Source organism: Drosophila eugracilis, unplaced genomic scaffold (genome assembly GCF_018153835.1).
Source record: "Drosophila eugracilis isolate 14026-0451.02 unplaced genomic scaffold, ASM1815383v1 contig_1414, whole genome shotgun sequence".
In the NCBI taxonomy this organism is placed as follows: Eukaryota; Metazoa; Arthropoda; class Insecta; order Diptera; family Drosophilidae; genus Drosophila; species Drosophila eugracilis.
This window is the reverse complement of record NW_024572220.1, coordinates 321,468-347,584: the sequence shown is the minus strand read 5'-3', so window position 1 is coordinate 347,584 and position 26,117 is coordinate 321,468. Positions and strand designations below refer to the sequence as shown.

The 26,117-nt window shown below is 42.8% G+C and overlaps 4 protein-coding genes across 8 annotated transcripts; 3 read left to right on the top strand and 1 right to left on the bottom strand.

Annotated features, from left to right (window-relative positions):
• The first annotated feature begins 220 nt into the window (after positions 1 to 220).
• On the top strand, positions 221 to 12,741 carry LOC108103749 (homeobox protein abdominal-B). The gene is made up of 7 exons (XM_017209357.2): positions 221 to 236; positions 515 to 1,843; positions 4,590 to 4,768; positions 5,507 to 5,614; positions 10,459 to 10,635; positions 10,701 to 10,806; positions 11,497 to 12,741. The coding sequence occupies exons 1-7, from the start codon at positions 221 to 223 to the stop codon at positions 11,601 to 11,603; spliced, it is 2,022 nt and encodes a 673-aa protein (XP_017064846.2). The 3' UTR covers positions 11,604 to 12,741.
• Positions 12,742 to 12,818: 77 nt separating this feature from the next.
• LOC108103772 (deubiquitinase DESI2) lies at positions 12,819 to 13,789 on the top strand. The gene has a single exon (XM_017209400.2). The coding sequence runs from the start codon at positions 13,139 to 13,141 to the stop codon at positions 13,694 to 13,696; it is 558 nt and encodes a 185-aa protein (XP_017064889.1). The 5' UTR covers positions 12,819 to 13,138; the 3' UTR covers positions 13,697 to 13,789.
• Positions 13,790 to 14,645: 856 nt separating this feature from the next.
• On the bottom strand, positions 14,646 to 22,269 carry LOC108103771 (REST corepressor). Of its 4 annotated transcripts, none has more exons than XM_017209396.2 (11): positions 21,764 to 22,269; positions 21,073 to 21,400; positions 20,952 to 20,999; positions 20,758 to 20,892; positions 20,471 to 20,685; positions 20,237 to 20,410; positions 17,296 to 17,810; positions 16,840 to 17,053; positions 15,912 to 16,100; positions 15,129 to 15,857; positions 14,646 to 15,056 (listed from the first exon to the last, which is right to left on the bottom strand). In XM_017209396.2, the coding sequence occupies exons 2-11, from the start codon at positions 21,305 to 21,307 to the stop codon at positions 14,973 to 14,975; spliced, it is 2,538 nt and encodes an 845-aa protein (XP_017064885.1). In that variant the 5' UTR covers positions 21,308 to 21,400; positions 21,764 to 22,269; the 3' UTR covers positions 14,646 to 14,972. The 4 variants fall into 4 exon arrangements, with proteins under 4 accessions (XP_017064885.1, XP_017064886.1, XP_017064887.1 ...); XM_017209397.2 differs by having other exon boundaries at positions 22,004 to 22,269; XM_017209398.2 differs by lacking the exons at positions 16,840 to 17,053; positions 17,296 to 17,810.
• Positions 22,270 to 22,608: 339 nt separating this feature from the next.
• LOC108103757 (probable isocitrate dehydrogenase [NAD] subunit alpha, mitochondrial) lies at positions 22,609 to 25,952 on the top strand. 2 transcript variants are annotated; one of them, XM_017209374.2, is made up of 6 exons: positions 22,609 to 22,735; positions 22,984 to 23,052; positions 23,542 to 23,709; positions 24,157 to 24,551; positions 24,618 to 24,753; positions 24,815 to 25,952. In XM_017209374.2, exons 1-6 carry the CDS (start codon positions 22,709 to 22,711, stop codon positions 25,151 to 25,153), a joined length of 1,134 nt encoding a protein of 377 aa, XP_017064863.1. In that variant the 5' UTR covers positions 22,609 to 22,708; the 3' UTR covers positions 25,154 to 25,952. The 2 variants fall into 2 exon arrangements, with proteins under 2 accessions (XP_017064863.1, XP_017064864.1); XM_017209375.2 differs by lacking the exon at positions 22,984 to 23,052.
• The last annotated feature ends 165 nt before the right edge of the window (positions 25,953 to 26,117 follow it).

Genomic DNA, 26,117 nt, shown 5'->3' with positions numbered 1-26,117 from the left:
GAACTCGCGCACACTCACACACACACACACACACACGAAATACAGCGTCTTCTTCTTCTTGCTCTTCTTCTTCACAATCTTGCTCCTGGGGAGCAGGACGAAAGCACCGCAGCAGTCAAAAAACAAACAGCCATAGTTGCTGCAGCGGCTCCTGGCACATCGGTCCTGGTACACCACCAACAAACAATCCCAGCGGCAACGGTCTTAAACAAAACGATCCATGGTTCGCGGTACCGGTACGCTGCCTTGATCTTCATCTTTATCCTTAAAGAGATATATACATATATATATACAGGACATATACATTAGCGACTGTTCTTGTCCTCTTTTTTTTTGAATGTGTCGTGTCCAAGTGGTTCCATATATCAGTTTCTTGCCGTCGGGCAGTCAACGAGCTAAACAAAAGTGCCAAACTAAAGTGCGTTCAAGTCAGTGAAATCGAAATCGAACAACAGATTGAACATATATATCTATATCTATATATATATAGATAGATAGATATCCTGAAAACCAGTGTGTAAAACCCAGCATAGGCCTTTCCCGTCGAAGGCCACTTCACCCATTAAAATTCGATCAATCAAAACGGGAGCGCGTTCGCCGCGAGACAGCTTCCAGTTGGATTACTCAATCGACTTCTTCAAGACGTATATCGATACGCAGCGTTTCTACGCCGGCCACAAGTTGGATTTCAAACATCAGAGTTGTGCCGGCGGCCCTGGTTCCGGTGGTGGTGTCAGCGGTGGTGGTGGTGTTGGTGCCTCCGGAGGAGTCGTCGTCGGCGGCACCAGCAATAATCCAACAGCGACCCAGCAACAGCAGCAACAACAGCAGCAGCAACAGCAACAGCAGCAACAGCAGCAACAACAGCAGCAGCAACAACAATCCGGCGGTAATAATCCAAGTAACGGTAGCAATACGGCCGCCGCCTTGTCTCTCACCCATCCGCACGCCCACGCCAGCCACGCCCATAGCAGTCACGCCCATAGTAGTCACGCCCACGCCCTAGCGATAGCCCACGGTCATCACGGATTGCTACCGTCGGTTGTACCGCAGCAGCAACAACAGCAGCAGCAACAGCAACAACAGCAGGCGCAACAGTTGCCGCCGGGCGTGGGAGTTGCTAGCCCGCTGCAGCAGCAACAGCAGCAGCAGCAACAACAGCAGCAGCAACAGCAGCTGATCAACAACGGAGGCGTCTCCGCTGGAACACCCACGCTGCTTATCGGCAACGGACCTAGCTCATCCGGAGCGGGAACAGGATCGGTGTCGGCCGCAGCAGCAGCAGCGGCAGCAGCCGCCGCCGCCGCCTCCTCCTCTTCGATTCCACACGTGGCGCCACATAGCTTGGGGCTGAGTCCGCAGTCCAGCGCCGATTCGCAGCAGTTCAACATCTTTCCGGCGATCTTTAGCCGCCAGCTGAACTTTTCGGCCGGCGGACAAGCGGGCAAGCTGAGCATGGACGAGCTACGTCCGAATCTAGTGGGTGGACTGCTGGGGCTGCAGCAGGGCCTGCTGGAGGATCATGCCAGTATGCAGCATGGTGGAGTAGGCCAGGACACCAAATTTATGTCGTTCCAAGACCAACGGCTGATGGGGATTGGTGGATCGCACGAGAATCGGCTTCTAAGCTTGGCCAGTTCAGTGCAGGACACACGGTCGCCGATAACGACGCTGGAGAAGTCGTCCTCGTCCTCGCTAAACCACCAGCGGAAGTGCAGCAGCACGCCAGAGGACTTCAGCGCCCTCTATTCCGGACTGCCGACGCCGGGCATGGATTCATCCTCGCACCACCACACGCCGGCCCACACGCCGCCCTCGCGCCTCTCCGATCACACCATCTCGGGTGAGTGTCCGTGATCCCTGGTCTCCTAATCTGTCCACAATAGCCTGGTCTTGGCCATTAGCAGGAAATTATCCTTTGGCACCCGCACCAGTACCCTTTTCTTTTCTCTTTTTTTGGTGGGTGTCCTGATGACTATAATCCTTTGTCCTCGGTCCTTTGTTTCCCGCTTGTTTGTTGATGCTCGTTTGCAGCTTCCTATTACTGCTTCTTGTCCCCTTTTGTTACTGGCTTATCATGGCTATAGGTCGTGTCCTGTGTCCTCTTGCCATGTCCTGTTTGCCCCCATTCCATCCTCATCCAGTGGCAGCCACTTACGGCCATTCTGGTGAAGATTACACTGACGAACAGCTGGACATCCTCTAATCCAAGCGATTTCCCATTGAGCGGAGAACACTTAATTCGCAATAAATCTAGTCAGCTGTATAGGAGAGATCTTGGGCTAAGTCGCACTTTTCGACAGTTTCAAATCACTTGATTGGGTCAATTAGATGGCTCAAGGATTACTTTAAAGATAATCGATTAAGGATTTAGTTGGCCACGTTTTTTGGATGTGATTTCTTTGAAGAAAAACTTAAAATAAAGTTGTAGTAGGTGTAGCCTGTCACTATATCTTACGGTAAAAACAGCTGTTCTGCTTGTATCGAACTTATGTATCGATAAGTTCTGCTTGGTAAGACTGTTAAGACTGTAAAGATTTAAAAACCAAAAAGCTCAGTTGCCGGCGGTTTTTATATAGAATTATTCTCATTATATCAGCTTATCATATCAGCTTATTATATCAGCTTTACAGGATTTAGTATATTAATAGTGCCCTTAACTATTTTTGGTAAAAAGATTATTTATATCCGAAAGCGAATATAAGTGTATAAGTATATAACTTACAGGAGTAGCTCGAAACCTTAGTTTACATGTCAACTAAAGATTCTAGTTGCTTAAATGTATGGACATATACTAACTAATACAAATACAAATACAAATACCAACTAAAGTCCTTTAGGATGCCAAACAAGTAAATGTTCTTTCTTAATTTACACATATTAACCGCTTAAACTGGATAACCAAATAACATCACTGACAATAGAACTAAGTTGTCTTACTTAGTTGATTTAAATGTTTTTTATTTTAGTTTTTAGTGCTGAATAGAATTATTAATTAGATCAGAGATGTTGGGTGTAATAAAAACAACAAAATATTATTAAATGCCAGATAGTAGTCATGCACTTTCATTGAGACTAAGTAATTTATTTAGTAAACTGAATACCAAACAAGCTTAGCCATCAGAAACATTTTTATAACAAACTTTTTAACAAAAAATGAAGTCAATATAAACATAACGCTTTTAAATTTCCAATTGATTGAAACCTTTGTAAGTTAATGTTTTCGCTTGGCAGTTTTCAACTTTATATTTTCTGCAATCCTCTGCAAAACTCAAACCAAATTTATATGGATTTTCGATTAAAAGAAATTAATGTAAAGCACTGTAACATTTTAAAGCTCAACTATCAATCAATTTGAACTTTTTTAGAGATTACTAGCGAACCACAGACAGAATCTATTACCAGATGCGAGTATAATTTCTCATTTTGTTGCACAAGAAACTTCTTAAGAAAATGCTATTATAATCTACAAACAAATGAAATGGTTTTGTTTTTTCAAGAACAATGAAATAGAATAAGAAAAGTTCTTAAGAAAGGGGGATTTCCTTCACCATTGATGTGTTGCATTCGAAAGCCTCCTCGTTTTCCTTGCAATTGGAAACGTGGCCAATTGTTTGACCCTATTTGCTTATGCAACATCCAACATTCAACATGCAATAGCCAAATATCCAAAATACAACATTCAATGCCCAACAACGAAGCCACACCCCTTGGCAAGGTCAATTACATTAGACGGTGGGCGGTTTTGGAGGTTTTGCGAAGGATTCGAAGGAGGAGATGGCGCCAAGTCCTTACTTAACATAAATAACGGTATTTGCTTCAATTTATTTGTGTTTTTGTGATTCAATTAGCCAGGAGGATGGCATCCAAAAACATTTTCTACATAGTTTGCATTTCGTTAACGAGCTAAGCGCGTCAATTAAGCGCCAAAAATGACAGGAAAGCCATAAAGCCGGAAAATCCAAAATTTCCAAATGCTAAAGTACCATTTTGGAGATGCGCACAGAGAGTGCCCTACTTTGACCTTTGGTCCGCTGTTTGCCGCCTTTTTAAGCTGGCACGCGTCAGGTCAGGTGTATAAGTGTCATCCTGGGTTGTAGGACCACCGACCACGGACTCTATCGCTCCCTCTCTCTATCTTCTGGCATGAAGGCAAAGCTGGGTAAAACCGGAAAACCGGGGAAAACAACCAACCCAGCCGGGGCTACCTCGATTAATGTGCCAGAAATTTGCATAAATTATCCCATATTGCATATTCATGCGACCGCCATCGCCGTGCCTGTCTCTCTGTCTGTCTGTCCAAGTCGAAACTTTTCACCTTTTCACCTTTTTACGACAATGGCCATGGCCTGGCAACGTCTTGTGGCCGCAATGCGGTGTTGTTCCGGAATGTCCCAGTGTCCCGATGTCCTGGCAGCATGTCCCCCTGTCCTGGCAATTATGCATCATTTTGCCTGGGTCTTGGCCACTTGACTTAAATGCTCAACGCATATTAAACAGGGGGGCGGAATATATATATCTATATATATATAGAAGTATCTGTGTATAATTTTTAATGACAAACAACGATATGCATGTTGTCTTTGCAGCGGAAGGCGCATTCAAGAAGCTCAAGCCGGAACCCAACAGCGGCCTGTCGACGGTTTCCGCCGGCATCACCTCGCCCGGAAGTGGATTATCAACGCTCAGTCAGCACGCCGGCCACACCCCAACCACAGCGTCCTGCCCAACGCCCGCCCGGCGGAGACATCGAACCACATTCACACAGGTCAGTTTTCAGTTTTTAGTTTACAGTTTTAAGGCTCCTTGGATCCACCTAAAACATCTGAACCTCAACTTTTCCCCCCATCATCACCTCATGGGCGCCATATCTTAATTGGATTTCGTGAAGGTTACTCGTAATTAAAAACTTTGATGCCGCAAGAGCAACGTGACCAACAACAAAGGGGCAAGCAAGTAGGGAAGGTGTTTAATCAAGTCCAGACGTGGACGACGGGTACTAAAAATACATGGATAAGTTGTAGGAGCCCATGTGTTAGGTGACCAGAAGTGGTTATGATTATAAGGAAGTACCATTAGGTTTTAATATGAGATTAAAATTTAAGTAATAATAGTAGTTAGTTATGACTTCTTGAAGAGAAAAACTTAATTAATTTAAATTATAAAAATATTAGTTTCTAGTAACAAAGATTATCAGGAAGTAATAATCTGATCACTAAGCTATGGCACTAAATTTCTAGATAAATCCTAAATTTCTTTAAGAAAGAATTTCTTATGTAAAACTAACCTTTTAAAGCTTTTAAATTAGTTTTTAGTTAAGATTTAGCATACTTTAGCTTTTACTTTTTCAAACCAAATCAAAAGAGATGTTTGGCAGGGAAAGTCAGGAAAATCCCCCCAAAAAAAAGATAGAATTTAATGAGGCAAAATAAGGAGGGGAAAAGTGAGATTAAAAAAAAAAGCACCACACACCGAATTCGCCTAATTAAAATCCGCTTAATTTCAGGAACAATTAGCAGAACTGGAAGCAGCGTTCGCCAAATCGCATTATCCGGATATTTACTGCCGCGAAGAGCTGGCGCGAACAACAAAGCTGAACGAGGCGCGGATTCAAGTGAGTAAAGCTACCATCTAACAGCTCCACAATGACCCAATCCCAATCCCAGAGCCATACATACATACCCATAACCATGTCTAAGCCCAGTCCAAAGGAGGGCAGCCAATTACAATACAATTTCGATTGCAATTTCAACAGTTGTTCCGTGCCAGAGTCATAAAATAATATCTGAATAATCTGAACAGAATCCCAAGTTCGATAGTTGGTACATGTCCCGCTGATGATGGACCGCTGATTTGCTGGTGGTGATCTTGGTCACCGATTAGCGTCCGATTATTCCAACTGACTGGGCCCGCGCAGTGTGGTATTGCTCTCAACTTCTTTCTATTTCCTTTTTTTTTGGTCACATCTAAAGCCGTGAAATCCCTGGAAAGCATTTGATAACCCACTGGGCACTCGGTTCGATGGTTCTCCTCGGGTGCGCTTTCAAGTGCGCCGCGGTAATAATTAATTTATAGTTTTATCATGACTGCTAGACAAGTGAGTGCGGCGGGTGGTGGCTAGGATGTCCCCCTGCAGGGGGAGTTCTAAACAGGGAGGATTGCCAGCTACATCAGCTACATCACATGTTCAACCAAAACCAAGAACTCCCGAATCTGCGGTGTCGAATTACAGGGCATTTCTTTGGTCCCTTTAAGTTAGAACTTTTTAGCAAGTGCGCTGAGCTGTCAGCATTTCATTTAAAGTGAATGTTTAAAAATGCAGACAATTTTAAAAAGTCCCCAAGGAGATGTAAGGATTATCAGTAGATTATCTGTACTATCAGGAAATCATAAAGACCAAAAGGAATGTACTATTGATATATACGAAATGATATGTTTACTTAAAGATAACATTTTTATACCCTTAAAATGACGACATATACCAGGAATGGTTTAAAGTCGTTGGATTTAGCTTTGTATGAGCTGTAACTTTCCATATTAACTAACAAGTTGATTAAGCTAGTTATAACTAGTATAATTAACTAACAGAAAGAAAAGTATCTCAAAAAATCAGAAATAGATTTATCTATCTCTCTCGCTCTTATCAACTCCAAACTCCAGTGCTTTTAAAACTGGATCTGCTTACCAAGAAATAAACTCGAAAGCCATCTGAATAACATGTGCCATTTCATGTAACACATTTTATAATATCCCGTTCAGATCGAAATCATTATAGATTATTACAGTTATTACAAGGGTATAATCAGCACATCCTTCCCCTGGCTTTCCCTTTTGTCGAACAACTGTTCTCGGTCAAATTAGATACTGTAAACCGGAGAGCAGAAAGCCCTGTCTATTAACGCCGCATAAACCATATTTTTCGGCAAATGTTCAAATATTTACCACGGCTAGATGGTCGATGTGCAGCAACCCCCTTCCGGTGGAGTGCTACCCCGTTGAAGCTCTACCCCCTGGTAATCCGACGATTGCTCGCAACTTGACTCTGGCACTCAGCGCCCTGCAACGAAAACATCTCGTTGGTGTTGACAAATTTGTGTCCTCTATATACATATACATTTTACGGAAAACGGGAAAATTGACGCTCATCTTGCACTGAAGAGTCCATCATGATGATGATGATGATGATGAGGTGGGCGTTAGAAGAGAGCAGAGCAGGGGCGTTACCAAGCACATCTGTTTGGAAAATCCATCAGCCAAGAATATGTCTCATGTGCAAATTTTGTATGCGGCAGGAGGCACATTAGCATTCACTTGCCAATGCGAATGAACTATTCAATATATATAGTTTTTTAATGAGCTTATATTGGGATTTGTAGAGAGTGGCTTACAAGAAGTAAGAAAGCTATCGAGTGGTATAGCTGTGAAGAACCTCTTTGTTCTATGAGCAATCTGCATTCTACATTTTAGAATGTGTTTTCATAATATTTGGATATAATCTACCTCTGCATCTGCATCTCTATCTTCTAGCTCCTTTACCAGCTTCAATAGTTATCAAGATTTAGGTGAAGAAGGCAAGCTATGAAAAGCTAATTACCTTGTGGGTAAACGTTCTTCTTATTCACTTTTAGATTGTAAAGTTAGTTCCATACATTTTATGTATGGAAATAGGAAGCTCTTAGGCGATTTAATGAGATTTCATTAATGGGCTTAAAAGGAAAAAACAACACTTGAAGGCTAAGGAAAGATTTAAGGATTAAGCAGATTGTCCTATATAGCAGTAGTTCTTGGCAAGTGCAAACCAAAAAGATCATTTAAATTGAACAAATTTAGGAATATTAAACAAAAAGAATCTTGTAAAAATCTAATACTATATAAATAAAGAATAAATATATATTTAAGCTTAGTGTTTAGTTCGTTTTTAGATAGAATTATTAACTTAATAACTTTAAACTAACTTAGCAAATAATCAAAAGATTGTTAAGACTAAGCAGAGGCTTACTGGCAGTTTAAAACCTTCTGATTACACCATTTTATCATAAGTATATCACAGTATTAAGTGATACAGCAATGATGAGGAATCAATTTTTTAATTAAGACATCAGATATAATGTTTATGAGCAGAAAATATGAGTAGCAGGCAGACTTGAATTCCTGAAACCGAAATTCTTGACGCGTAAACAAAAGGGTTACGTGAGAAATGCAAGGCTTGCGTCTAGATTGATAATGATTATTGATAAACTTAATTGTTTATTTATTTGAAGTAAGAAGTCGCCAGTCTGGCTCTCTCCCTTACGCTGCCGATGTTTTTTAGTAAACATTAGTAGAAGTCTATAAGTTTCTATAAATATTAGGAGTAGACACCATTGGGGATGTGATATTTCGGTCTTAAATAACACCGAAATGAGCCGTTAAAGTGCGTGAGGGGAAGATGGCAATTAGTAACCTTTCGGATTTGTAGGTCAACGGTAACGGTGGCATGGGAATCCAACTGGCACCTGCTATCTGCCACCTGCCAACTGCCACCTTCAACCTGCTAAAAAGTTCATCTAACTTATTCGCAAACACCGACAAATGGAACAAAGGCCAAATGGGAGGAGCAAAAAAAAAAAAAAAAGAGAAACAACCAAAATAAAAATGGAGACAAAAACTCTAAGCGCTGTGAAGTGAAAAAACCAAAACCGAGCAAAAAACAAATGTTGGCAGCGGCTAAATTTGATTAAATGCTGAAAGTAAATTCAATTTGAATACGTTTAATTTTCATATTTCCGCCGAGTGGCCGACTGGCCAATGTGTGTGTGTGTGTATGTATTATGACCATGGCTATTTGTATTTATAATTTGCCATCATATAATTAAAGTTTTAGGCCAGTTTATATGGCCAACTTAAAGGCGGATTGAGATTGGGACACCAAAGAAGATTTCGTTCTCAACGAAGGCGAGTAAAAATTTTTGGCTAAAATCGAATTTCCCTTCGATTTTGTTTGTTCTTATTTAGCCCATGGATGCTATATATACGATATATATCTATATATATATAGAAGTACGTATGTTTGTAGATATGTATGTGTGAGAGTGTGCCATCAAATGTATCCTTAATTGAGTTTCCCAACCCACCCATGAAGCACACACACATACATTCAGCTTGTTTCTGAAATTGAACGACAGATAGACAGAGCTCCATCGAATCATTCAGACAACGCATTTTCCACCCTCGAATTGGAGCCATGGCAAGGGACCATGCCATACCATATCAGGGACGATTCCATGCCAGGCTATACACCATACATGGCTGATGGTTAAGAGCATTATTTTGCAGGGCACTGTGAGGGTGTCCTTGCTGGCATTTTTATGCTGGCAGCCAACCAAACGAAACCGAACGAGCCATAAAGTGGGCTCTGAAAACAACCCCCGAATGACAGTACTTTTCGTTTAAAGGCGCTCCAAACGGCCCCAACTTTCAACCCAAGGCCCAACATTCGAACACACACAAACACTCACGCCTCTCCTCCACTCCTCTAGAACCCAACAGATATGTACGTGTACATAGTCATGGACAAAGATAATAATAATGATAAAATAAATAAGAAAATGAAAGGAGAAAAAAAAATCGAAAGACCCACGCCCACGTCTGAAGTCTGGGTGCCGCCATTACAGCTCGCCCTTTTGTCACCCTTCCAGGACATCAGCATCGCCATCGCCTGCCCCATTTTCCGCCCTCCTCGCACTTCTCTAAGTAACTCAAAGCAAGCTGAGCAGCAGCTTCCAAAATGTCGGAAATTTCTACACACCATCCCAGCCCATCCTAGCCCATTCCATCCCCGTCTTGGTTGTCTTGGTTGTCTAGTGCGGAGCCCTGCTTTCATCTTGGCAATTTCTTTTCGCCATCATGGAAAAAAAGGGACACAAGAAGAGGCAGGGGGACGGGGAGGGACAGGGGCAGGGGTACGGGCACTGGCACCATCATCATCAGGACGAGGACTGTCTTTAATAATATCTAAACAGAGCAGGCAACCCATACTCCCACTCCCACTCACTTAGAGAGTATGGGACAAGGGGGACCGGAGACGAGAGACCGGAGACCAGAGACCCTCGCAGCAAACAGCGTCGTCAACTTATTTTCAATTTCAATTTAGTAGATTTTTTCACTCATAAGACGTTGGCATCGTCCTTTAGCCAGGGGCCAAAGATGTGGGGGAAGCTGGGATGGTTAGTGATGAAGGGAGACTACGATGGGTCCTGGCGAAAGGGGGGGCAGGGGGAGTTTTCCATTTAGCTTTGCCTTCTTATTTCATCATTAAGCATCTTCCCGCCGAGTGTTTTTCAAAGTGAATCGCCAGGACCCGAAATGGGGGAAACTTAAAGGGTCCTTAAGATTCTGCCCACAGGAAAAAAAACAAGAAAAAGTGAAGGCAAACAGAAATTCATGCAATCCGTTTTTCCTATCCATTTTCCATTTCAGGTCTGGTTTCAGAACCGACGCGCCAAGTACCGAAAGCAGGAGAAGCAGCTGCAAAAGGCACTGGCACCGTCTGTGATCCCATCCTGCAACGGGATGATGAGGAACATCCAGGGCTATAGCGTCTCTCGCGGCTATCAACCATATCCGCACCACAACACCATGAATCGCTATCCCCAGGTAAGATATACTTCAATATATATCTCTTGATTCTTATTTATAAATTCTATGTGTTATCCTTACAGGACCTGTTCCAAATGGGCGCCTCCTCGTACCCGGGCATGACGCAACCGTTCTCCATGGCGCACAGCACGAACATGGGATCCGTTGGAGTGCGTCAGGACTCGATGGGTGAGTTTCATGGTACGATAACTTAGAACTTACCCATATCCTAGTTCGAGAACACTTGCACTTCCGTACTACACTTTTACTTTCACTTGAACTCCAACTGATCCACTTGATCTACCGCTCCTAGCCACGGCTTGACTTTAACTGAAGTACAGAATCACATATCTTACTTTCGGCGATCGCCAATTTAGTTCCCGATTCCCCGAACCTGACCGAGTGGCTTGCGCGAGGCTTTCTCGGGAAAGAATCTCAGGTTTTTCTCCTCCATTCCCCCCTAGGTACCACCCAAATCCCTGGTTCGTAAATAAATTTCCGCTGCAAGCGTCGGCGCGACTACCGAAATCCGATGTTGTTTATCGATGGCCAGGCCAGAGGCACCTTACCAGATTGGCTTACTAGGCTGGGCGTTTATCGCAATCAGGCGTAAACAAAACGAAAGGGGGCTGTGTCTCTTTGGAGGTGACCTGAGTCCGGCCATAAGGTTTAGTGAAACGAATTTCCGGCCATGTCTTAAGGGGGCCACCAAGAAAGCCAGTCAGTCATGTGTGTGTCGAGGTGAGCTGGACCAAGTGTAGTTCGGAATTTCCGCAGTACGGAAATGCAAGGCGTCTTAGAAGAATTTATATAAATATATTTATATAAACTAATTTTATAAATGGAATTTGGTTTTCCCCTGTTCTTCTTGTTTTGCAGGAATGTCACCGGAGGACGAGTGGTACAACAAGAGTCTGTCTGCACTGCGGATGAACTCGTCGCATCATCCCAACCTGTCAGCCCCAATGCTGCAATACCAGACATAATCAAAAACCTTTGACGACTTCTTTTAAAAGATCGCACCTTAATTGGCCCTTTGGGGTGCGGTGTTTTAAGGGGGAGTGCGTCAAGCGTTATCCTGCAACATCCACAGATCTCTCTGTCTATATCTATGCATATATCGTTGTATATATGTATATAGTATATATACCAGTCATTAGTTTCCAGCCCCGAATAAGGATGCCAAACATAGCATCATCATCATCGGATCCAAATCCGAAATCCGAATCTCTGTTTTTGAATTCGGGAACGTAATCGTTCAGCTCTAGGCGGGATTTACTCATAAGACTTGTTGATATTATCCTGTTTTTTTCAATATATTTTTTTTTTTGGACAAAGAGGGTTAGCAAGAGAGCCAGAGTCAGTGGTAAACAAATGCAAGTGGACGATATATTGTAATAGGCAACTAGTCATAGTATCTAAGCAAATTGTGTATTGAGATTTTATCGTGGCATTATAAAAAGTAAAAGGTAAAGTAAAAGCATACATCATGCGTATATATAAATTTAAATAAATATACTAAAATATGTACTAGCGATAGCATAAGTCAGGTTGCTTAGCCCCTACGCCAAAAAACAAAAAAAAAACCCTTCTACCCAAACACACAAAATGGTATCCAGTCTGATCTGATCAGATCTACTCCTAGCTCCTGGCTCCATTTAATGCAACTCTTTGGTTGCTTCTACCGATCTTTCATTGCCTGCTCACTATTCATTAAATATAGCTTACTCAAACATATGACGTACATATAGATCCTTCTCCTCCTAACTCCGCATCCACCAGATCCAACAGCTCCTCCATCTGACCTTTCATAGACTCGAATTGCACAGAAAACCAAAGCAGGCATCCGGAAGCCAAACCCAAACGAATACAACTACAAACTTTCTAACTAATTCAAGGTGTGTCGAACTAATTATAAGATGATTTTTTTTAGCTAAGCAATGCATTAACGAGTTATATTTAATAATAATACTAAACAAAACCAAAACCAATAAAATACATCACCTATATATATTTAAATACGAAAAAACCAAAAAACAAGCCAAACGAAAACTACAAGACGCATGTTTAACAAATTATGCCAGACACAGCAAAAATGGAAATAATAAAAATATTAAAAACAAATTATAGGTAGTATTTATTATTATTTATTAAAGATTAAGGGCTTGGAAAGTGTAAATATATTAGAATATTTACCAAAATCTTTTGATCAAAATGATTAGTATAACGAGTACTATATAAAGTTGAGTATTAATGTGGTTACAATACTGAATCTGACCTCTAGTTGAATGAAATGGTAAAAAAATTGAGCTATGACTATATTTACATTAGAAGTCACATTCAGTCACATAGCTGGAGAAAAAAAGTTCTTCATTGAGAAGAAGGCTTCTGATTAGCTATCAACTTTTAGTATATCTACAGCTAATAAAAATAAATTCAAAGTACTTACGAAACTGCTACCGATAGAGGAGGAGTCAAGAGAGAGAGTTCTGTGTTGAAGTGTTATTGCTTTTGCCACAGGATGTTCTTCAACCGATTGAGAAGTAGCTATTGCATGGGCGGCAACAAGGACAGCAGCTGCGACAGCCTAGAGCCCAAGGAACCGGTGGTACTTAATGTCTATGATCTCGTCCAAACCAATGATTATACCATAGCGCTGGGCTTGGGATTCTTTCATACGGGCGTTGAACTTTATGGTCGTGAATATGGTTTTGGTGGCCATGAGTTTCCGATGAGTGGAATCTTTCATATCCAACCATGTAATGGCCAGGCTGAAATTGGCGAACAATTCCATTTCCGGGAGAGCATTCTGCTGGGCTATACACATTTCAGCAACGCGGATGTGGATCGCATTGTTGACCAGCTAGGCATGCAATTCCCTGGCAACAGCTACCATCTGACCCAGAAGAACTGCAACCACTTCTCCAACACCCTGGCTCACATAGTCTGCGGCCGCAAGATACCAAGCTGGGTGAATCGTTTGGCATACCTGGTCACCTGTGTCCCGTTCCTAGAGCGCTGTATGCCTGCAGGCCCCAACAGGCAGCAACATTATAGCCATCACTCCCATGAGCATTGAGTTTAAGTTACAGCCCGATGGAACATTTTATTTTATTTCGTTTTAATTTTTCCTTTGTGGGTTTTTTTTTGTTTTGAAGAAAACAAAGGAGAAATTCGTAGTATTTCAGCCGTTTTAAATAAATTTAAATATCTAGGATTGAGCTTAGATAAAACAACAGATTTGTTAATTATATTTATATTTATTATCAACAACTCATTGGATACCGACTTCTTGAAGCCGAATCCGAGATGTGCAAACTTCTTATTCAGACCACTTTTACTAAGAACAGGGAAATCGAGTTTCACGGGCCAGTGTAGATACTTATGATCCTAGGAATTAGTAAGATAGACGTAACCACCTGACACAGTAATTCTTGTTTCGTATTACATATTAAATTATCTTTTCTTAAACGGATAGCGTTGGTTGTATACATTTGTTGCCAAGTGTGTGTTTTCAGTTACATATTAATTAGCCTAACAGAAACTCGTTGCTGAATTGGTGATGGGCCGGATGGGTGATTTTCCAGATTGTATGTATATGGTAGTAGCTAATAGCTCCAATCGAAGTTAGAATGCTATTCCAAATTCTTTGTTATATGCTAAATTATTTCACGAAAAAAAAAAGTATGATATTAAAGGTAATAATTTACACGTGTACAACTCATTATTGTAATTTTACATTAATAATCTGCACTAAAATCCTTTGTTCATCTAAGGTTCTGTGCTCTAATTCTTAGTTTTTTGTGTGTGTGTGTGTGTGTGTGTGTGTGTGTGTGTGTGTGTGTGTGTGGTCTACGTGGCCCAGACCTTGGCATAGGAAAGGATCTTACCCGTTGAACCCATTAAAAATCATCTCTGACCTATACAACTTGTGTGAAAGATACTCCTATATCTTTCTTGATTTTCCTGTTATTTTTTTTTTCTCCATTTTCCCATTGTTTTAGAGTCAAAGATTACGTGCGTGTGTGTGTGTGTGTTCAAGTATTTATGTACCGAACTACGGTTTTGAGGTGTGTAACATGCCAAATCGTTTCAATGTTACTCAAATTACAAACAAACTAATTTCTACAAGCCTAGATTAAGCCGTGATGTTTTTCATTTAAAATAAATGCGTCCCAAAATTCTGAAGAAATAAAAAAAAAAAAATCGGCCAGCAATCCAACGGCCGGCTGCACATTTTTTTGGACGTGTTTTCCCAGCTTGTCTCGTATTCTTCTTGGCCACTGCCCAACTCAACATGCTATCTTATGTTATTTTCGCAAGTAAGTTATTCTTCTGGCGCCGCCTGGGTCTCCTCACTTTCCCGCGAACTCCGCTCCTCCGGCTCCACTGCCACCGCTAAGGGCAATTTTCTTGGCCGGTGGCTGCTCGGCAATGGGCTATGAAGAGAGGGGAAAAGAAAGCAGGCAATGAGAAGTAGTTCCAGTTAAACAATCTCGGCAAGTATTTACCAATGCGGAGCTATCTCGTTTGTTTGTAGGATTGGCGGCCGGGCTAGCAGCCGTTACAGTTCCAGATGAAACGATCCCGCTCACGGGATTGGACTTCTGTGGCGACAACTCTTCGCTGCTGGCTTGGGATTTTGGTGTAGGCGCTGAATTAGCGCTGGACAGTGATGACGAGCCGGTGGCTCCAGCTGCTCCAGTGGGAGCGACCACGTCGCTGCTCGAATTCGTGGCTGTGTCGGACTCATCGGTAATGGTAATTGTAGCGCTGCTTGGCTTGTTGCTAGCGGTGGTGCCAGCAGCGGCGGTGCCACCGGTAGCTGTGCTTGGGGTTCCGCTAGAAGCGACAGTGGGTGTGACATCGGCTGAGTCACCACCACCGCCACCCTTAACGGTACCCGTCGCTAGCTCTGGCTTTTTGTGGTCCTCCTTCTTGGACAGCGTATCCTGATTGGGATCGATCGATCCGTTGTTGCTGGTTTCGGTGGACTGCTTTCTGGCTGCCGTCGCACTAGTTGCGGATGCGGAATCAACGGTAGTAGGCGCAGATGCGGTCGCTGATGCAGCAGCTGCTGCGTCGACGACAGCCTCGTTCTGTTCCTCTGGGCCCGACTCCTCAGACTTTCCTGCCTCGTACTCCTTTATGATCTGGTCGAGATTGTATCGGCGCTTATTATTTAAGAAGAAGGTCCGTACATGTGCCTCCGTCTTAGTGGTGACCAGTTTGGCAATCATCTGCAATCATTATTATTAATTGATAATCAACACGAGAATGGGTGCAACACTTACAGGAAAGTTTTTTCCGTATTCGCGGAGTCCCAGCAGTGCTACTTGGATCTCGTCTGGGGTCCATCTGCCTGAGATACGTGGTTGGGCAGTTTCGGTGTTGGCCGCAGCCGGTTTGGTAACCGCATCCTCGACGTTGACGGCCTCGCATTCCTTCTCCAGCTGCTCCATCATTTGCCTATTCTTCTGTATCTGAAATGTGTCAGGGTGCAGGGGGGCATTCAATTGAAAATTGTCAGTGGGTCCAAGTCGTACAATCGGATCTGAATTGTGTGTTTGTGTTGGTGTTTTTGTGTGTATGTATGTGTGTGGTTGTGAATCAGTGTGTGTAATGGATGATTTGGTGCAATGAATAGGACCTCTAATTTGGGTTCTGTTATGCCTTCATTCGCTATTAACTAAGCTTCAACAGGCAAAATAGTTCTTCATCATGATGGGACTAAACAACTTTAATGTTTTCCTTTCTATTCACTTTTCTATTTACTTTTAAATTGACGAAAAAGAAATTCGATTATAGTTCATTAATTAGCTATTTTGCATTCCAAAAAGTCTGCTTAAACACCATCCTGCTAGCAAGACAGGACAAAATGACATAAAATGTATAAGAATTGTTAATAACTGCGATTTGATATTAATAAAAATATATAAATTAAGAAAGAAGATTGTCAATAAATGCGATTTAATATCAACATAAATATATAAATTAAGGCAACTCAAAATGACCAAACAGTTAAACCAGTTTTATAGACAGTATTAACAGATTATTGTGATGTTTTTCATGTAGGATGTCTTCTGAGAGAATGGTTTTTGATGGCAAATGGATTTGATATCTATTTATCTATATATCCGTCTCTAAACTTGTAAACTGCATTGGTTGTTAAGCAACTCCCCAAATCGATCCTATGACACCACCAACAGTCTCGTTTCTTACTTCGGCCATAAGGGCTGTGATCTTCCGATCGCGTTCCGACAAATATTCACTGGGATTCTTGCAGCTGGCAAGAGCGGTTAGATCATCATGGTTGATGTACATGCCCTTGGGCGGTTTACGTTTGGACCGATCGGCAGCCGCGGCGCAGTTGTGGGTCGATCTTCGCGGAGCATTGCTATCCGGCCCGGAAATGGGTCGACGGTTACCCGTACGCCTGGCAAATCATCGGATTTGAATGGTTTCGGTATGATAGTGGGTGAGTGATTTGGGATAGGCGGAGCGACAAAAGTCAAGTGAATGCAACGTTTGATTATTTTTTTTTTTTTTTAATTGGGATTTTTTCCAAAGTGAGGATGGGGGGAGGTTGGAAAGAGAGATAGAAAACTTGGCATTAGCTTGATTTCTTGAATTACTTCCCGGCAAACGTGAAGTACTTATAGATGGAGTCATATCTACCTCCAGTGGGTGTGACAACTTTTGCACATGCGCCCCAGCGGTGAGTCGTGGAGTACGTGGCATACAACGTTGCAAATCTTGCAAAAACCGCCCACAATCACGCGTTGCATTAAGTTGGCATCGCCGCCGATTTCGCCGTTGTTGCTCCCATTGATCCCAATGACACGATCAACGGTTAGGCCAAGTCCCAGAACATCATCGCCCTGACCATTTCCACCGTAGAGTGACAACTGTTCGGTGTCCATATCGTTGTTGCTTGTGTTGCTGCTGTTGCTTCCGCCGCCTTGGTTGTTCTCTTCACCGTTGTTGGTTGTGTTGTTGGCGGTGGTGGTGGTGTTGTTATTTCCAATGTTACTGTGGTTGTTGCTACTGCTGTTGTTGCTGCTGGTGCTATTGCTGTGGTTGTTGTTCACGTTGTTGTTGGCAGTGGTGTTTGCGGTGGAAGTGGTGACGGTGTTGGTTGAGGTCGTAGTGGCATCAGTGGTATTTGTGGTGCTATTGTTGCCATGCCCCTTCTGCCAAGACAAGATTACATCCGCAAATCAAATGTTGCAGTTGCAATTACAGCAGCGATCGTAACAAATTCAAGTGGACACCGCGACCAACACATAGATTTTATTTCATACGATTCATTTGGAATTTTTGCATTTCGTTTTTTTGGTTTTGTTTTAAATGATTATTTTTTTGGACAATTTCAGGTCGGGTTATTGTTTAATGGTGTGTTTCGATTGTTGGATTTTTGTACAGTAAATGCAAAGAGAAGAGAAAAAACGTATTTTTTTGTTGCTTTAGTTCAGTTGGTAACACACTTAACAAGTACAATAATATTGTATTTGGATTGTTTGTTGTTGCGCACTCCAGGATTGGTTTCTTGTCAACTGAACTTTGAAACGATGTTTTGCCATGCTCTCTCATCCCAACAACCGAACCCAAAGACCCAGTCCGAGTCCCCATCCCAGGCCAACCAATCCCGATCCTTCCCGAAATGCCAATACAAACAAAAATAAAGTCTTAACTAGATCTTAAAGACCATTGCTGCCAAACACCAGCAAGGTGTTGGATCCCCTAAAAAGTCTCTGTATACCCTTCGTTTCGGAACTTTCTCAATCTCTCGTATGTTTCTTGTTTTTGGGTGACGGTTAAAATGGGAAAGCGAGTGCTAGTTTGTACTTAAGTATTTAGAATTTAAAACGTTTTAGCTGGACAAAAATCATTATCGAAAGACGGCCGCAGATTAGTGGATATGATAGCTTACTTTGAGGAGGGAATACAGAGATCAATTTTCTGATAAGGAGGTGCAAGCGAGGGGCAGGCGAGATAAGGAACACTTATGTACATATATAATGAAAGATATAGAAACGTATTGTGTGGAATTGAAGGGAATTGTGTGGGTTTACATTTTCGGATGAGGGTGCGAATAAGGTGGATCTGTGTGTGCGTGTGATATAGTGTATGGATGTGGATGATAACGGTTGGGAAATAGTCGAACAAAAATTTAGATAGAAACGGAAATGGAGAAGCGAAACGAATCTCAATGAATAAGAAACACATAAATTGTTTTTTTTTTTTTTTGCGTTTTTGTTTAATCTCTTTGCAAACGAGATATGCATTTATTAGGATTAGCATTAGGTGTGGTGATCCATCATGATTATCGTCAGTGTTTTGGTGAGTCAGGAAAAGAAATGAGTTCCTTTTATTGCTCACTCTATACAAATATGTATAAATTTACATAACTTATGTTCTTTTCGGCATTGTTTACTTTAATATTTAAATTCTTTAAAATAATCAATCTCTTTATATAAATTACTATTTTACGTATAATAATTTACCATGCTATTTATAATTATTTAAAAAAAATATTGTAATTTGTATATACTATTTATATAGGTGTGAAATTTATGAACAAAGAACAAATCTTTTTGTTGCTTTGCCTTAGTCTAGTGTCAGTCAACCTGATATCCTGATATAGCGCGTTGTTTAAAAAAAAAACTCAATCAATCAAATCAGGTTAACTCTGCGGAATACATCATTCTCAAGTGTGTGTGGCGCAATCTCTGTGTTCGAACGAAACTGTATCATTACTCTGTTTAAGTCTTATAGATGCTGGTCATTTATTGTTTTTGGTATTCGTTTTGTGTGTGTGTGTGTGTGTGTGGGTAATGATTTAAAATTTTATGAGATGTATGCAGGCACGGCGATTATCTGAAAAATAACGAACCAGACTTTCAAAACGACATATATCGCTGTCTAAAAAAAAGGGGAAGCTTCCAAGGGTACAGTCCAATCTACAAAACTTTCGCATGTCTGGGAAAAGGATCTTAGAGTCGAAAATACCTGACGTACTGATACGTCGGTTCTCTTCAAGCTTAGTGTTTAACAAAAAATGGACGGCTAGTGATTGTGATTTAGGTATCCAAATTTATAATGTTTTAGCCATTGAAAAATAAATTGCATATATAGTGCCTCAATTTTCTAAGCCGCGCCTGAATACACTCAGAATACACTTGATGACCATAAAGATACATTTTGAAATATACTTGCAACGGCTGTTCACATTCGTTTGTCATTGACAATCTTAGACATATACTTTGGGGCACATTTAAAATAAATTTAAGTCTTATCCTAGATTTACATCCGTATCCTAGACCTTCCTTAATAATCTAACTCTACAGTAGTCAACAATCTCTTTGTGATGCGATTATTTGTATTAAAATCTGCCTACTTGGTTTGTGCCTGGGAGCGCCAATGGAACTACGAGGAGAGGCGAAAGAGCCGTCTCTTTTTGGATGTGGTCTGTGTTTTTGAAGTTCGAAGCGATTGAGTGTGAATGAGCGAAGTGTTTGTATGTGATGTGCTTGAGTGTGTGTGTGTGTGTGTGTGTGTGTAGGAGCGGGGAAGGATCTGTTGGCTTTTCGCTTAGCTAATTCTAACTAATAATTACCTTGTCATCGTTATCAGACTCCTCATTGCTGCCAACCTCGCTTCCGTTCTCGGAGCCATCCTTGACCACCGCCTTGATGGTTTTCTCCTGCCGATCCATGGCGCTGCTGCGGTGACGCGTCTTCTTCCACGAGTAGTAATACTTGACCAAACTGGCTATTGATTTATCTGGCAGCTGTGGACATAGTTCATTTTCAACTTAATAAGGTCAAGTTACAAAGAAGGTTTCACTCACCATCTGTCGAATGCGGTGGAAGCTCTTTCCGTGAAACTGGAAGGCCTGCTCGAACAGCACCTTGTCCTCGATGGTCCACTCGTCCGGGAAGGGTGTGAAGTTGGCCAGGTCCATAACGGCCCGCTCCAGATCGTGTTTGTGCCAGAAAAGCATGCCCAAGGCCTGTTCGCCATTGTAGCCATACTTTTCCTTGGCAACTGAGATGTACTCCTCCACTGTAAGTTCACAAGATGTGCGTTAGTATTATATTAAAAAATTGTAGGGCATGTCAAGACCCAAAGACATACATTTGAGGTCCGGGATCTCCTTAGTGGGCGACCAGACCAAGAGGGCGCGCTCGTTCATCTGTTCTGGGCGTCGTTCAACCTCCGGAACGAGTGGCGGGCACACTGCCTGGTAGTCTCGACCCACGCGTATTTTCTCTGTAGGAAAATCATTCAATTAATGAATTATTGATGCGAATGACTCTTCAAAAACTCACCTTCGTACTCCGACTGTTTGGCTTTGGTCTTGCCATTCCGCTTGGTGGCTAGAAAGGGGCGTAAAAATATATGTAAGAGGGATCAAGTGTTAAGATGGCGATCTCATGGTTATCCACTTACAGTTATCATCGTCCGAGCTCTCCGGCGTGCCCGCACCCGGAACGGCTGTGGTGGTCTTTTCGTTAGCGCCGGCGTTCCCGGAGTTGCCGCCACCGCCGCCTCCTGTACCGCCACCGCTGCCCACGAGACTGGTGCTGTTGGACACGCCACCCGTAGTGTGCGTGTTGGGACTAGGTCCACGAGAACGACGCCCGTTACGCACCACATCCGTGGTGTTGCGCTCCGCCAACACCATCTTGTCCCGGATGAGCTGGGCGCGCTTGTTTTGCTTCTCCAGGGTGCTAGCTGTGGCCAAACACGAGCACTAGCGAACACGAGCACTGTCGAGCTGTAAGGACAATGCAAAAGGAAATTTGTTTCAGATACGGATACGGATTTCGGCCCGTACTCAGTTCTCCGGCTGAAAAATCCAGCAAATAAAAACTCTTAAGCGTTTGTGGCGAGAGTGTGAGTGCTTAGCGAGTGACACTTTGTCCGCAACAAGCGCAAAAGTGCGCTGTCAAACAGATACATTCATATGTAAGTGTGTGCGTTTGTATGTGTGTGTCCGACGCGTATGTCCGTGTGTAGGTGAGGGCCAAGCCAGCTGAGTTTGGAAATGGCAATGAAATGGCTTCGGAACCGGGATTGCAAAGTAGGATAAGGCTATTCAATCACAAAATAGTGCTGATATCGAGCGATGGACGCTTACCTGGTACTCTGGTGCCCCAGAAGCACACAACCGAAAACGCTGCCACACGGGTTACACTACACGGGCTGCTTTCGCCCGCTTACGTAGTTTGGCCTACCGGACACGGAACTCTGGCCAATAGATGCGTTACTCTCGGCCACAATCTCAAGACGCGGACCGCAATGAACAGCAGGACACTAGGGTTGTTGCGCGCAGGTAACTAAAATCCAAACTGAAACGCGAAAAAACTCGCTCGCGTACCGATTCTCTTTTGGTGTACAGCGCACTTTGTCGCCGACGGCCGCAGTTCAGCTTTGTCTGTCGGTTGATCCGATGGGTTGCCTTTGGCTAGCGTCTGCACAGGCGGTTTTCTTTTTTGCTCACGACTCGCCCTGCACTACGAGAACGAGAAATGTGTTCACTTGCCACTAAAAACTCACACTTGAATACTTTAATGAAAAGATTTGACAGAAAATGCTCAAAGTTAATTTAAACTGTGGCTGTAGCAGCCACGGTTGCAATTGATACACTCCAAGTATCGATTAAGCCGCTTCGATATATCGGCAATGCCGCGTCGAAATATCGCTTGTGCCGCTTTAATATATCGATTGTGCAACGTGCAGCGATGCCAGGCCCCCCGAAACTCAGCTTATCGATCTGTCGGCCATCGATAAGTTTAAATAAATGCCAATATTAAAGTAGTTTTCAAACTTTCATCCGATATGGCCACACATATGGTTAATGCAGATCATCGCAAGTAATTTTTTAAGATAATTATAGTCTAGCCCCCCATCATGTGCCGGCGAGGTGGCAGCCCTGCTGCCCCCGCATGTCTATCGACCGATAGATCGCAGATTCGCCAGTTTTCCGCAAGGTGGCGACTACGGCGGGCGCAGACTAAAAAGACAGACTTTTTTCTATATTAATACACACGCCAGGAATCAGTGCAAAAACCGAGGCAACGCAATGGCTGCTAGATTCATACAGAAAATTGTAAGATTCGTGTAGACTTAAGCTTAGAGTTGTCCCGCCCCCGCGCCGCGTTTCTCCCTCTCGCCCTTCTCGCCCTTCCAATTCCGCAGGACAGCAGTTGATTACGTGCTGGCCAAAAACTAATGGCCAACAACCACTAACATTGCGATTTTGTTTCTCGTTCGAACGGTCCTCCATCGATAATCAATCTCAACCAACCAATCTGCGAAAATCCATCGACAACAACACATTACGCAAAACACTTGCAGCTGAATCAACTGGGTTTGATTGCTGCGCGTGATGCTCCGGCGGCGACAGCGACGCCAGCAGTGAACCAGGTTGGTTCCCTGACAGCGACAACAGATCTTTATGGCAAATGGAATCCTTAATCTGAAATGGTGGAATCCCTCCGCCGTCAGGACATCAGCTGTCCGTCCGGCGAAAACGAGAACAGCATTTAGAATTCGCATTCACTTTACATAACACTCTCTCTCTCGCTCCCTCGTTGCGTGGCCGAGATATCGATAACAGCGGGCGAGGAGAGGGACTGCCACCCCCTGATAACTTCCCCTCCTTTAGATAGGAAAAAAACAGTTACCGAGATTGGGCTCAGATTTCTGGTCTTATCAACGCCGTGGGAATATTTTATGCACTCTAACCTCAACATGACGAGATGTTTAGCGCGGGGGGAAACGGCCAAGATTGTTGTTTGGCATGAGAACTTATGTAATCTCTGATGATGCCTATCTATGTGGGCCCTCTCAAGTACTGTTTCAGTTCCATTTACCAATCTACTTGACCCGCTTTTCGTTTCTCCCCTTTTTCAGGTCAACGCGACTCCCGCCGCCAGCCGGTCCTACTCCTCCGGCACCAAGAAGGTCACCCTGATCCCCGGCGATGGCATCGGACCTGAGATCTCCGCTGCCGTTCAGAAGATCTTCACCGCTGCCAACGTGCCTATCGAGTGGGAGGCCGTGGACGTGACCCCCGTTCGGGTGAGTGTCATAATCCCGGGAAGGCGGAAGAAGCCAGTTACCAGTTCAAATCGAAACCTAGTAATTAGCGCCCTCTGCCGAAGTCATTACCCTTTTAGTAACAGGTGGCAACTACTGTCATATGAAGGCGCAAAATTTAAAAATCTATCTGCATTTAAGTCTTTTAAACATTCGATTTTAAAAAGCTCTAAAATTAATAGCATTGATTATGAACTATAAGATTTTAATCAAAGTTGAAAATAATTTCCAGTCATCAGATCCTCTTATGTTATTTATTTATTTAAACTTCAAGTATTTTTGTGAGTTTGTTGATAAAAAACAAATGAAAAATCGAGGTTCTAATTGCTTACGTAGAAGATAAGACAGGTAACACAAAAGGGAAATAGTTCTACTTCTATAATATTTCGTATTAATAGCATTTTTTGCATTTGCATGGCATACAAATAGGGCCCCGATGGAAAATTTGGCATCCCACAGGCTGCCATTGACTCGGTGAACACGAACAAGATCGGCCTGAAGGGTCCCCTGATGACGCCCGTGGGCAAGGGACATCGATCGTTGAACTTGGCCCTGCGTAAGGAGTTCAACCTGTACGCCAACGTGCGTCCATGCCGCAGTCTTGAAGGCTACAAGACGCTGTACGACGATGTTGATGTGGTCACCATTCGCGAGAACACTGAGGGCGAGTACTCTGGTATCGAGCACGAGATCGTCGATGGCGTCGTTCAGAGCATCAAGCTGATCACCGAGGAGGCCTCCAAGCGTGTGGCTGAGTACGCTTTCCAGTACGCCAAGAACAACAACCGCAAGAAGGTTACTGTTGTGCACAAGGCAAACATTATGTAAGTGGTCAGACTCCACTTCATGTTTCCTTCAAACTAAACTCACGTGCTCTATAAATCCAACAGGCGCATGTCCGACGGTCTCTTCCTGCGCTGTGTCCGCGACATGGCCCAGAAGTTCCCAGAAATTCAGTTCGAAGAAAAGTATCTGGATACCGTTTGCCTGAACATGGTGCAGAACCCCGGAAAATACGACGTGCTGGTAAGGGGTATTACCTTGTTCTCATATTACCAACACTATGCTAAAGTTGTTTTGATGCCAGGTCATGCCAAATCTGTACGGTGATATTCTGTCTGATATGTGCGCCGGTTTGGTGGGCGGTCTCGGTCTGACGCCCTCCGGCAACATGGGTCTGAACGGTGCCCTCTTCGAGTCCGTGCACGGAACCGCTCCTGATATTGCCGGCAAGGATCTTGCCAATCCCACCGCCCTGCTGCTGTCGGCGGTGATGATGCTGCGCCACATGGAGCTCAACACGTACGCCGACAAAATCGAGCGTGCCGCCTTCGAGACCATTAAAGAGGGCAAGTATCTCACCGGTGATCTCGGCGGCCGTGCCAAGTGCTCCGAGTTCACGAACGAGATCTGCGCTAAGCTGTAGACGATAGATCACGGATCACCCGCATAAAACTGTAGCAAGTATCGCCAACAACATCCGATAAGAACCGAGCAGAGAATACCGTCAGGAAAATTGTGCAGAGGGAAGATGATGCAGTATGAACAACAGCAATTGAACACTCGCCCCAAACCAAAAATATATAGCAGCAAAAACAACAACAACAGCAACCACACTCACTAACTTTGCCGAAAGTTTCTTACGTTTAACCTATTAAAATTTTGCCAAAATTATCCTCAACCCAACAAAAACAAACAAAAAATTTTAAAGTTAACACTACCTAAAGTATTTTTATGTTCGAATACCTAGGTATATTAATTTAATTTGCTTAGGCCAAACTTGCAAGCGTTAAAATTCGTTAAATTGCCAATTTTACTTGCGGTAGTAAAGTATTTTTGTCGCCATCCAGCCAAAACCTTGAGTTATTATTGTTTATATAATTCGTATGCAAAAATATAATCTTAATTATTTATTGATTATTAATTTCCTAATTTGTTTAGCCTTTTGAGTTAAGTGCGTGCAGCTGTGACCCACTTAAAGAAAGCAAACATTTTGTCAAATTCGAGGCAAAACGTGTGAAATAGAAGCCAGACTAGTTGAAAGTTGAGTGTAAACGGTTACAATAATGTTATTCTAAACAGAACACAAACTAAACTTATTCAAACCAAGAGAGAAATACACAAATGCTATGAAAATTAAAAGCAATTGTTATTAATAATTAAGCGAATTGTAATGCAAAATCATCATGCAATTGTTAAAACTCAATAAAGTAAACCAAACTAAATACCAAAACCACTTATCACTTGGGATTCAAAAAATAAAAAATATATTTTCGTTTTTTTTTTTCGCTAACAAAAATAAATTAATTATTGATTATTTTATGTATGGATAGTCCGGTTTCCACTTCTTGCATTTTTAACATCGTACTATACTGTTTTCCTTTAATTTT